The sequence below is a fragment of the Eucyclogobius newberryi genome, unplaced genomic scaffold (assembly GCF_026437365.1).
Source record: "Eucyclogobius newberryi isolate DKJ021-1_F unplaced genomic scaffold, fEucNew1.0.hap1 SCAF_12, whole genome shotgun sequence".
In the NCBI taxonomy this organism is placed as follows: domain Eukaryota; kingdom Metazoa; phylum Chordata; class Actinopteri; order Gobiiformes; family Gobiidae; genus Eucyclogobius; species Eucyclogobius newberryi.
The window spans coordinates 34,968,747-34,982,200 of NW_027315746.1; the positions used below are offsets into that span (position 1 = coordinate 34,968,747).

Consider the following 13,454-nt stretch of genomic DNA (forward strand, 5'->3'; position numbering starts at 1 on the left):
GCCTGAAGGGAGTGGCCTCCTGCCTGAAGGGAGTGGCCTCCTGCCTGAGGGGCGTGGCCTCCTGCCTGAAGGGAGTGGCCTCCTGCCTGAAGGGAGTGGCCTCCTGCCTGAGGGGCGTGGCCTCCTGCCTGAAGGGAGTGGCCTCCTGCCTGAAGGGAGTGGCCTCCTGCCTGAGGGGAGTGGCCTCCTGCCTGAGGGGCGTGGCCCTTGGTTGCTAGTTGCAAAGGAAGAGTTTTAAAGGAGTCTTTGAATTGTGGCCACACCTTCTGGGAAGATCTCAGGAGCTCAGCAAAGCCAGGCCTGGTTAGAACTTGGATGTGACTGCAGGGGAATGTGTCCTTAGGCAAGACACCTCACCCAAAACCACAAGGGTGAGTGTCGGTGGTGGTTAGAGGCACCGGTTGAGCAAATTGTAACCCTTGTTTCCATCAGTCTGCCCCAGGGCAGCCGTGACTACAGTAATACCACTGAGTCACCACTGAGTGTTGAATAATAAAGAACTTAAATTGTATGTAATGATCCATGTAGCCGTAATCAGCCTCATCAGTGCATGTTGTGTTCTAACATATGGAACATTTCATATGATTTTAACAACATTTTGAAGCGTGTAATTAGGACCTAAGAATCGCTACTAAAACAAATGCATATTGCACAGCCTACATTTGGGGCCCGTCTGAGGGCCTCAGTTTCCCACAATGCAGTGTTTCTTTGAGGGCGCCATATTGCCTCGGTCCAAACGCGCCGCTGGATCTGCTCGTCTCCACAACTGAACATGTAAGTGCACAAACATGACATTTAACGAAACAAAGACGCGTGTGGTGTCGGCGGTGTGTCCGTGGTGTTGTGGCCGGTGTTGTGGCTCGTTGTGCGGGTTTAAAGTGCCGCATGAAGCCGGGGAAAGCCTCTCAAAGCCGCGGAGAGTGAGGCTGCTGCAGCCGAGGCTCCGCTCTGTTGTTGTTTTCTGTCACGGTTACCCCCAAATACTTCACACTCTGGGGGTTTGACCATGAAGCCCCACGACATCATGTGTCCCCCATATCGCACAACTCTGACTTGACCACTACAGCAATAATTTGAGGGTTGAAATGTCCAGAATGTAGTGGTTTGTCGGGCTCACCTGTGCGGTTCAGGGGAGCAGCTAGCTAGCAGCGGAAGCTAGTTCGTTAGCATTAGCCATGAGAAAGCTTTGCCTGTTTTGTGTCAAATGATTTTCACACCTTTTTTTAAAAGTAAACACTTTTGTAGTTGTTTTATTTTTGGTTGTATGCACAACATGTAGTGGTTAAACACAGAAACATGCACGTAGTGTGGAAGAAGTGCAGGTGAAACGTGAAGAGGGTTCGGTTATTGCAGAGTACCTCACGATGTCTGTGTAATCCCTCATTCGTCCAGGCGTGTTCCATAGTAGAAAAAGCTTCAGTTGTAGTCATCTGGACTCAGTTTGAAAAAATAGACGTTTCGACTCTCATCCAAGAGTCATTGTCACGATACAACATGCACCCGATCCTCGGGATAGAGATGTGTTACAAGTTTACCAAAATAAGATTATTTATTCGAATTTCATGTTCCCAGTGGCCTTTAAGGGGACAAATTATGCCAAATAGACATTTTTTGTTCTGTCTTTTAACCCTGTTCCTCATCACAAACACAGTTTGATGAATCCTGGTCAGAAAGTCCTCTGAGCCTCAAAAACCTCTGAAGCTGCGTTCACATCCACGCTGATGCCAGAGTTGGACGCCTGCACATTTGAATGCAGACGCACGTCTTGGACGTCCCAGATGCATGTCCAAAACATAAACTCACCAGCAGACTGCGTCTGAGGCAGGTAGAGCGTAATCTGATTGGTTGCTGTGCCACGTCTGCTGCAGAAAAGTTGAGCTTTGTTCAACTTCTCTGCGTGCGACGCTCAAACGCCCCAGACGCGCCACGTGCGACGCTGAAACGCTCTAACTTCCGGAGAGCACAGTGGCCTCAAATCCTTAAATGAACAATTTTGGCTCGACCAGAACTCTTCCTAGTCCTGACCGTCCAGCCAAACTGAGCAATTGCGGGAGCAGAGCCTTGGTGAGAGAGGTCAAGAAGAACCCAAAGATCTCTGTGGCTGAGCTCTAGAGATACAGCAGCGAGATGGGAGAACGTTCCACAAAGTCCACTTTCACTGCAGCCCCCCACCAGTCGAGGCTTTATGGCTTTAGTGCTCCAACAGAAGCTTCTCCTCAGTGTAAGACGTATGAAAGCTGCAGAGAGTTTGACAAAAACACATGAAAGACTGTGAGAAATAAGATTCTCTGCTCTGATGAGACCAAGCTTGAACCTTTTTGGAGTTGATTCTAAGAGATATGAGTGTGGAAAACCAGGCGCTCATCACCTGCTCAATACAACCCTAACAGTGAAACATGGTGGCAGCATCATGCTGTGGGCGTGTCCCTCAGCTGCAGGGACAGGACCACTGGCTGCAGTTGAAGGAAAGATGAATGTGGCAAAGTACAGAGAGATCCTGGAAGAACACCTCTTCCAGATGCTCAGGACCTCAGACTGGGCAGAAGGTTCACCTTCCAACACGACAATGACCCTAAGCACACGGGTAAAATGACAAAAGAGTGGCTTCAGAAGAACTCTGTGACCATTCTTGACCGGCCAGAGCCCTGACCTAAACCCAACTGAGCTTCTCTGGAGAGACCTGAAGATGGCTGTTCATCCAACCTGATGGAAGTGGAGAGGATCTGCAAGAATGGCAGAGGATCCACAAATCCAGCTGTGACTCATTCCAAGACGACTCACAGCTGTACTAGCTCAAAAGTACTTCTACTCAACACTGAGCAGAGGCTCTGAATACTTATGACCATGTGATATTTCTGTGTTTCATTTTTAATACATTTGCTACACTTCTAAATGTCAGATTTTTGTTTTCTATCAAGAGGGAGTGTCGTGTTCTCGCTGGGCTGAGGTTTGAGGATGGCGGTGGTGGCGACGGTTAAAAATGTCCCTCGATATGGAAAGCCAATATGACACACGGCGCTCGGTGCCTGCGCGGCGCACGCACGGTTATCTTAATACCTGGTATATTTTCAGCATGGCGGGGGCCAAAAGCCCTCAGCGAGAACACTGGGTGTACATTAATGAGAAATTTAACTTTTTTGATTCAAGCAAATGGCTGCAATGAAACAGTGAAAAATGTAAAGGTCTGAATACACTGTATGTTTGGATTCTCTTTGACTTAAACTACTGACGAGCCTGTGGTGAGCCTAAGTAATGCGTGGGCGGGGCGGTAATTAATAACGCCTCATTTGACAACTCATTTACATGTCTGTCAGTCCAGTAAACATGGATACAGCTGTGCTCAATATATCGATATTGTGATGGACTTCTAAGCAATACGTGTATCGATACAGAGATGTGTTTACGACATAGTCATTAGAAATGGCAGAGTTACACTTTTGAACCTCCAGGCTGCTGCATCTGAGGAGCTGAACACGTGACCTCATCATAGCACAATTGCATTCTGGGATTGAGGACAGTGTGAACATGAAATTCTAATGCATTTTGTTTTTCTGCTTAATCAAAACATTTAACACCAGTTTTAATGGATATCAGGAATAAGGGTGTGTATCGTATCAAGGTCGCTGTATCTGGATGTGTCGGGACACGCGTTGTATCGGGACACGCGTTGTATCGGGACACGCGTTGTATCGGGACACGCGTTGTATCGGGACACGCGTTGTATCGGGACACGCGTTGTATCGGGACACGCGTTGTATCGGGACACGCGTTGTATCGGGACACGCGTTGTATCGGGACACGCGTTGTATCGGGACACGCGTTGTATCGGGACACGCGTTGTATCGGGACACGCGTTGTATCGGGACACGCGTTGTATCGGGACACGCGTTGTCGCGTTGTATCGGGACACGCGTTGTCGCGTTGTATCGGGACACGCGTTGTATCGGGACACGCGTTGTATCGGGACACGCGTTGTATCGGGACACGCGTTGTATCGGGACACGCGTTGTATCGGGACACGCGTTGTATCGGGACACGCGTTGTATCGGGACACGCGTTGTATCGGGACACGCGTTGTATCGGGACACGCGTTGTATCGGGACACGCGTTGTATCGGGACACGCGTTGTATCGGGACACGCGTTGTCGCGTTGTATCGGGACACGCGTTGTCGCGTTGTATCGGGACACGCGTTGTATCGGGACACGCGTTGTATCGGGACACGCGTTGTATCGGGACACGCGTTGTCGCGTTGTATCGGGACACGCGTTGTATCGGGACACGCGTTGTCGCGTTGTATCGGGACACGCGTTGTATCGGGACACGCGTTGTATCGTGAGGTACAAGGCAATTGGCCGGAATCACTTTACAGCAGCCAATGAGAGAACCGAGGTCATGTTAGCTCTTCGTGTGCTAAGCGCTAACTACAGCGCATCCAGAAAGTATTCACCTTCCCCTCTTGTTCCAGCTACTGTCCGCGTGCTCCTGTTTTGTGTGTGCTCTAGTGTTTAGTGCGTGTGCTCTAGTGTTTAGTGCGTGTGCTCTAGTGTTTAGTGCGTGTGCTCTAGTGTTTAGTGCGTGTGCTCTAGTGTTTAGTGCGTGTGCTCTAGTGTTTAGTGCGTGTGCTCTAGTGTTTAGTGCGTGTGCTCTGGTGTTTGACTGTCCCATGTGTGTGTGCTCTAGTGTTTTGCGTGTGCTCTGGTGTTTGACTGTCCCATGTGTGTGTGCTCTAGTGTTTAGTGCGTGTGCTCTGGTGTTTGACTGTCCCATGTGTGTGTGCTCTAGTGTTCCAGAGTGGCAGCCATGACTCAGACGGTCCAGACCAATGGGGTCCAGCCCCTCAGTAAGACGTGGGAGCTCAGCCTCTATGAGCTGCAGAGAACTCCTCAGGTAAAACACATCTAACCCTTTTCTCTTCTAGATCTTTCCTGTTGTTCAGGCTCATGTCAAACAGATGTTCAGAAACTCTCCTCATTTATGAGGTTCCATGTGTTTAAGGCTGAACATTTGAGCCCGGCGTGCTCAAATGTTTGTTAAACTCTGTGTAATTTGCTGTGCAGCCAATAGATGGCGCCAAAAAGTCCCAGGTTGAACAGCAGGAATACAGGTCAGAACTAGATCAGACCCCAGCGGGCTCACGGAAGTCAGAATTGGCTCTAATATGGCGGCCCTCGATACGCCTCTGCACCTGCATGTTTGAAACGTCTCACAACCTTCATCGAGCGCTTTGAAGGCTCCAGTGTCACAAACCGGGCCTCAGACTCAGTCCAGTGGTGCAGTGTGGGCCTCAGACTCAGTCCAGTGGTGCAGTGTGGGCCTCAGACTCAGTCCAGTGGTGCAGTGTGGGCCTCAGACTCAGTCCAGTGGTGCAGTGTGGGCCTCAGACTCAGTCCAGTGGTGCAGTGTGGGCCTCAGACTCAGTCCAGTGGTGCAGTGTGGGCCTCAGACTCAGTCCAGTGGTGCAGTGTGGGCCTCAGACTCAGTCCAGTGGTGCAGTGTGGGCCTCAGACTCAGTCCAGTGGTGCAGTGTGGGCCTCAGACTCAGTCCAGTGGTGCAGTGTGGGCCTCAGACTCAGTCCAGTGGTGCAGTGTGGGCCTCAGACTCAGTCCAGTGGTGCAGTGTGGGCCTCAGACTCAGTCCAGTGGTGCAGTGTGGGCCTCAGACTCAGTCCAGTGGTGCAGTGTGGGCCTCAGACTCAGTCCAGTGGTGCAGTGTGGGCCTCAGACTCAGTCCAGTGGTGCAGTGTGGGCCTCAGACTCTACAATGGCGTGTGTTTCAGGAGGCCATCACAGACGGGCTGGAGATCGCCGTGTCTCCGCGCTCCCTCCACAGTGAGCTCATGTGTCCCATCTGCCTGGACATGCTCAAGAACACCATGACCACCAAAGAGTGTCTGCACCGCTTCTGCGCCGACTGCATCATCACAGCGCTCCGGTCCGGGTCAGTCACCTCCATCTAACTCCTGAAATAAAGTGTCTGTCCAGTACAACCGCTCCAAGGTCAGAAAACACAACCGCTCCCATCAGGCCACAGATTTGTCATTTAAATAAAGTTAAATAAAGTCTCGGGCTTAGGACGATGTTGTGCTTAATGAACAAAGTATCTCAATGTTTGTCTTAAGGCGCTGTACAGTTTAATGTCTTTATAAACATGAAAAACGGAGCTACTTCATGAAAGTGCCTCACACTCAGTCCAGTCGTGTAGTGTGGACCTCAGTCCAGTCGTGTAGTGTGGACCTCAGTCCAGTCGTGTAGTGTGGACCTCAGTCCAGTCGTGTAGTGTGGACCTCAGTCCAGTCGTGTAGTGTGGACCTCAGTCCAGTCGTGTAGTGTGGACCTCAGTCCAGTCGTGTAGTGTGGACCTCAGTCCAGTCGTGTAGTGTGGACCTCAGTCCAGTCGTGTAGTGTGGACCTCAGTCCAGTCGTGTAGTGTGGACCTCAGTCCAGTCGTGTAGTGTGGACCTCATTTACAGCTACAGAGTTCAACATCTTCCCAAACTAAATGGACAGAAATGATGTCCAGTCACTTAAAGATGACTGTGTAGAAGACCAGAGCTGTGTTTGCACTGTTCGTTCAGTGTCCCAGTCTTGTCCTGTGAGGATGATTGTCCCAGTCTTGTCCTGTGAGGATGATTGTCCCAGTCTTGTCCTGTGAGGATGATTGTCCCAGTCTTGTCCTGTGAGGATGATTGTCCCAGTCTTGTCCTGTGAGGATGATTGTCCCAGTCTTATCCTGTGAGGATGATTGTCCCAGTCTTGTCCTGTGAGGATGATTGTCCCAGTCTTGTCCTGTGAGGATGATTGTCCCAGTCTTGTCCTGTGAGGATGATTGTCCCAGTCTTGTCCTGTGAGGATGATTGTCCCAGTCTTATCCTGTGAGGATGATTGTCCCTGTGTTGTCCTGTGAGGATGATTGTCCCAGTCTTGTCCTGTGAGGATGATTGTCCCAGTCTTGTCCTGTGAGGATGATTGTCCCAGTCTTATCCTGTGAGGATGATTGTCCCTGTGTTGTCCTGTGAGGATGATTGTCCCAGTCTTGTCCTGTGAGGATGATTGTCCCAGTCTTGTCCTGTGAGGATGATTGTCCCAGTCTTGTCCTGTGAGGATGATTGTCCCAGTCTTGTCCTGTGAGGATGATTGTCCCAGTCTTGTCCTGTGAGGATGATTGTCCCAGTCTTATCCTGTGAGGATGATTGTCCCTGTGTTGTCCTGTGAGGATGATTGTCCCAGTCTTGTCCTCTTCACACTAATGCTTTCCTCTCGGTCGTTGCAGAAACAAAGAGTGTCCGACCTGTCGTAAAAAGCTGGTGTCAAAGCGGTCGCTGCGTCCAGACCCTAACTTCGACGCTCTCATCAGTGAGTGGGTGGGGCGTGAGGTTCTGGGCCGTCCTGAGGTGCTGGGACGTCCCACGAGTGCCATCAGGCCTCTCGGTGCTAAAGGTGTTTCTGTGTGTTTCAGGTAAGATCTATCCCAGCCGGGACGAGTACGAGGCGCACCAGGAGCGGGTTCTGGCCCGCATCAGCAAACACAACAACCAGCAGGCCCTGTCCCACAGCATAGAGGAGGGGCTCAAGATACAGGCCATGACCAGGTACCGCGCTGCCATTGGCTCCTTGTGCACACGTTATGAGCAGTGAATGGTCCCGGAGGAGCACAAAAAACATCTTAAATATCCAGTGCAAACTAAATATGAGGAAAGTCAAGTACACAATAATAGAGAAGCAGATACATCATCACAGTTTTCACTCAGACTTCCAGATCACTCACACAAATGAACTTTATATGGTAAAATAGAGACTAAATGTAGCTGCTCCAGGACTGTACAGAGCTTAGCTAGCTTGTTTTGCTAACTGCAGGGGGAGATAAAGGACACTTCCTCTTGCCCCACAACTTAATTTCTTCCACTCCGAAACATTTTATTTAAAGGACTCGTAGTATTCAGATTTTTAATACAAACAAAAGTTTAAGTCCATTAATCATCACCTGACTCGTTCTTTTGTCTAATCACGATCAGTACAGTGCTAAGACCAGGAAGTGAACAGGTCAGCCCGGCGTGCTCAAATGTTTGTTAAACTGTGTGTAATTTGCTGTGCAGCCAATAGATGGCGCCAAAAAGTCCCAGGTTGAACAGCAGGAATACAGGTCAGAACTAGATCAGACCCCAGCGGGCTCACGGAAGTCAGAATTGGCTCCAATATGGCGGCCCTCGATACGCCTCAGACACTGGGTTAGGGAAGCTGCTCTTTTCACATTTTCGCTCTCACAGAACCAAATGTGAGCGTTATGATGTCAGAATGACTTCTACAGTTTGTGTTGAACTAAAATGTTGCTGGTGCTCGTCAGACTCCAGCGCGGGAAGAGACACACGGTGGAGAACGGCAGTGGAGCCGAGGACAACGGAGACTCCTCCCACTGTAGCAACGCATCTGTCCACAGCAACCAGGTCAGCGCGGGACACGGGGACAACCGGACACGGGACGCAGGGCGGACGTGACGCGGGGACTAAACTACAGGACGGGCTTTATCTCCTTTGTGCTCGCACCAGAAATAAGCCCCATTATTGGCTATTAATTTAATCCAGATGAAATATTGCTACTGCAATGCCCTAAATTGTTTCTCTTTTCAAAATAACTTTAGGGATGTGAGATTGGAGGGCGTCGGACACCGAAATAAATCATTGTAAAAATATCAACTGTAAAAGTACTGATAAGAGAACTGTTAGTGCTGGTATGGTTAAAGATGTATTCTAACAATATTATAACTGTCAGTGACTTGAGTCTTGTTCTAGTTGTTCCAGAACAGTCCGACTGGCAGAGTGTGTAACGCCTTGTGTGACTCCCACAGGAGGCGGGGCCCAGTATTAAGCGCACAAAGACCAGTGACGACAGCGGCCTGGACATGGACAACGCCGCAGAGAACGGAGGAGCAGACTCTGCCATAGACGGAGGGGCCAGTGAGATCGAGCTGGTGTTCAGGCCCCACCCCACCCTCATGGAGAAGGACGACGCCCACAACAGGTACACAGCAGGACCACTACCGTCCAGGCTCATGTGGGCGTCAGAAATGACCATAGCACCTGAGGCAGAGCTGTGTGCAGATGGTGTGTGAAGGACAGTTGTGTGATCGTCTCCCCTGTCCTGTCCCAGTGTGGAGTTTGTCCCTCGCTACATAAAGACGTCGGGGAACGCCACAGTGGACCACCTGTCCAAGTACCTGGCCGTGCGTCTGGCCCTTGAGGAGCTCAGAAGGAACTCTGAGGCCAGTCCTGTCAATGTGGAGGCAGCGTCAGAGAAACAGTACACCATCTACATCCCCACAGCAGGAAACCAGTTCACCGTGAGTACCAGCACCACCCGCACATGGTCCTCTCCTCCAGCCACCAGGGCGGGCACAGCACCACGTCTATTCAGTATTCATACACAACATTAGCTGAGGCGTGGCATAAGGGCTGTGGGAGGCGTGGCATAAGGGCTGTGGGAGGCGTGGCATAAGGGCTGTGGGAGGCGTGGCATATAGATTGATAGATCTGACACCAGCACCCTCTGACCCTCTGACACAGCACCCTCTGACCCTCTGACACCAGCACCCTCTGACCCTCTGACACAGCACCCTCTGACCCTCTGACACCAGCACCCTCTGACCCTCTGACACAGCACCCTCTGACCCTCTGACACCAGCACCCTCTGACACAGCACCCTCTGACCCTCTGACACCAGCACCCTCTGACCCTCTGACACCAGCACCCTCTGACCCTCTGACACCAGCACCCTCTGACCCTCTGACACCAGCACCCTCTGACACCAGCACCCTCTGACACCAGCACCCTCTGACACAGCACCCTCTGACACCAGCACCCTCTGACACCAGCACCCTCTGACACCAGCACCCTCTGACACCAGCACCCTCTGACACCAGCACCCTCTGACACCAGCACCCTCTGACACCAGCACCCTCTGACACCAGCACCCTCTGACACCAGCACCCTCTGACACCAGCACCCTCTGACCCTCTGACACCAGCACCCTCTGACCCTCTGACACCAGCACCCTCTGACCCTCTGACACCAGCACCCTCTGACCCTCTGACACCAGCACCCTCTGACACCAGCACCCTCTGACACCAGCACCCTCTGACACCAGCACCCTCTGACACAGCACCCTCTGACACCAGCACCCTCTGACACCAGCACCCTCTGACACCAGCACCCTCTGACACCAGCACCCTCTGACACCAGCACCCTCTGACACCAGCACCCTCTGACACCAGCACCCTCTGACACCAGCACCCTCTGACACCAGCACCCTCTGACCCTCTGACACAGCACCCTCTGACCCTCTGACACAGCACCCTCTGACCCTCTGACACAGCACCCTCTGACCCTCTGACACCAGCACCCTCTGACACCAGCACCCTCTGACACCAGCACCCTCTGACACCAGCACCCTCTGACACCAGCACCCTCTGACCCTCTGACACAGCACCCTCTGACCCTCTGACACAGCACCCTCTGACCCTCTGACACAGCACCCTCTGACCCTCTGACACCAGCACCCTCTGACCCTCTGACACAGCACCCTCTGACCCTCTGACACCAGCACCCTCTGACCCTCTGACACAGCACCCTCTGACCCTCTGACACCAGCACCCTCTGACCCTCTGACACAGCACCCTCTGACCCTCTGACACCAGCACCCTCTGACACCAGCACCCTCTGACACCAGCACCCTCTGACCCTCTGACACAGCACCCTCTGACCCTCTGACACAGCACCCTCTGACCCTCTGACACAGCACCCTCTGACCCTCTGACACCAGCACCCTCTGACCCTCTGACACAGCACCCTCTGACCCTCTGACACCAGCACCCTCTGACACCAGCACCCTCTGACACCAGCACCCTCTGACACCAGCACCCTCTGACACCAGCACCCTCTGACCCTCTGACACAGCACCCTCTGACCCTCTGACACAGCACCCTCTGACCCTCTGACACAGCACCCTCTGACCCTCTGACACCAGCACCCTCTGACCCTCTGACACAGCACCCTCTGACCCTCTGACACCAGCACCCTCTGACCCTCTGACACCAGCACCCTCTGACACCAGCACCCTCTGACACCAGCACCCTCTGACCCTCTGACACAGCACCCTCTGACCCTCTGACACAGCACCCTCTGACCCTCTGACACCAGCACCCTCTGACCCTCTGACACCAGCACCCTCTGACACCAGCACCCTCTGACACAGCACCCTCTGACACAGCACCCTCTGACACAGCACCCTCTGACACAGCACCCTCTGACACAGCACCCTCTGACCCTCTGACACCAGCACCCTCTGACCCTCTGACACCAGCACCCTCTGACACCAGCACCCTCTGACACAGCACCCTCTGACCCTCTGACACAGCACCCTCTGACACCAGCACCCTCTGACCCTCTGACACAGCACCCTCTGACACAGCACCCTCTGACCCTCTGACACCAGCACCCTCTGACACAGCACCCTCTGACCCTCTGACACCAGCACCCTCTGACACCAGCACCCTCTGACACCAGCACCCTCTGACCCTCTGACACAGCACCCTCTGACCCTCTGACACAGCACCCTCTGACACAGCACCCTCTGACACAGCACCCTCTGACCCTCTGACACCAGCACCCTCTGACACAGCACCCTCTGACCCTCTGACACCAGCACCCTCTGACACCAGCACCCTCTGACACCAGCACCCTCTGACCCTCTGACACAGCACCCTCTGACCCTCTGACACCAGCACCCTCTGACCCTCTGACACAGCACCCTCTGACACAGCACCCTCTGACACCAGCACCCTCTGACACAGCACCCTCTGACCCTCTGACACAGCACCCTCTGACCCTCTGACACCAGCACCCTCTGACCCTCTGACACAGCACCCTCTGACACAGCACCCTCTGACACAGCACCCTCTGACACCAGCACCCTCTGACACCAGCACCCTCTGACACCAGCACCCTCTGACACCAGCACCCTCTGACCCTCTGACACAGCACCCTCTGACCCTCTGACACCAGCACCCTCTGACACCAGCACCCTCTGACCCTCTGACACAGCACCCTCTGACCCTCTGACACCAGCACCCTCTGACCCTCTGACACAGCACCCTCTGACACAGCACCCTCTGACCCTCTGACACCAGCACCCTCTGACACCAGCACCCTCTGACACAGCACCCTCTGACCCTCTGACACCAGCACCCTCTGACCCTCTGACACAGCACCCTCTGACCCTCTGACACAGCACCCTCTGACCCTCTGACACAGCACCCTCTGACCCTCTGACACCAGCACCCTCTGACACCAGCACCCTCTGACCCTCTGACACAGCACCCTCTGACCCTCTGCTCTTCTTCAGGTCCTCAATGGCTCCTTCTCTCTGGAGCTGGTCAGCGAAAAGTACTGGAAGGTCAACAAGCCCATGGAGCTCTACTTCGCCCCCACCAAAGAACACAAGTAGAACCGCTCCCCCTTCTGAGGGCCCGAGGGACACGCACAGAGACAGAGACACGCACAGAGACAGAGACACGCACAGAGACAGAGACACGCACAGAGACAGAGACACGCACAGAGACAGAGACACGCACAGAGACAGAGACACGCACAGAGACAGAGACACGCACAGAGACAGAGACACGCACAGAGACAGAGACACGCACAGAGACAGAGACACGCACAGAGACAGAGACACGCACAGAGACAGAGACACGCACAGAGACAGAGACACGCACAGAGACAGAGACACGCACAGAGACAGAGACACGCACAGAGACAGAGACACGCACAGAGACAGAGACACGCACAGAGACAGAGACACGCACAGAGACAGAGACACGCACAGAGACAGAGACACGCACAGAGACAGAGACACGCACAGAGACAGAGACACGCACAGAGACAGAGACACGCACAGAGACAGAGACACGCACAGAGACAGAGACACGCACAGAGACAGAGACACGCACAGAGACAGAGACACGCACAGAGACAGAGACACGCACAGAGACAGAGACACGCACAGAGACAGAGACACGCACAGAGACAGAGACACGCACAGAGACAGAGACACGCACAGAGACAGAGACACGCACAGAGACAGAGACACGCACAGAGACAGAGACACGCACAGAGACAGAGACACGCACAGAGACAGAGACACGCACAGAGACAGAGACACCAGGAGGAGAGAGGGTGGAGCACCCTTCATGGACTTGTGTAAAAAAAAAAGAAAAAAAAAAGGACAGAACTGTTTTCTATCCTGTTTGGTGTCTTTCTTTCGATCTTTCTGCCTGTAGGGGGCGGAGTCAGTCAGCGGACATCTTTTCCGATCCGTGCACCTGCATCGCACGGACAGCAGGGGGCCTCATTCACCAAGACGCACCTACATTTAAATCTGAGCATGTGGAACGCTTCAGAA

General features: G+C 53.2%; 1 protein-coding gene across 1 annotated transcript; it reads left to right on the top strand.

The window, feature by feature from the left end:
* Nucleotides 1-676: 676 nt before the first annotated feature.
* Nucleotides 677-13,051, top strand: rnf2 (ring finger protein 2). Its single transcript, XM_072441943.1, has 9 exons — nucleotides 677-774; nucleotides 4,793-4,889; nucleotides 5,780-5,940; nucleotides 7,273-7,355; nucleotides 7,459-7,591; nucleotides 8,344-8,443; nucleotides 8,845-9,017; nucleotides 9,147-9,336; nucleotides 12,396-13,051. The coding sequence occupies exons 2-9, from the start codon at nucleotides 4,803-4,805 to the stop codon at nucleotides 12,495-12,497; spliced, it is 1,029 nt and encodes a 342-aa protein (XP_072298044.1). The 5' UTR covers nucleotides 677-774; nucleotides 4,793-4,802; the 3' UTR covers nucleotides 12,498-13,051.
* The last annotated feature ends 403 nt before the right edge of the window (nucleotides 13,052-13,454 follow it).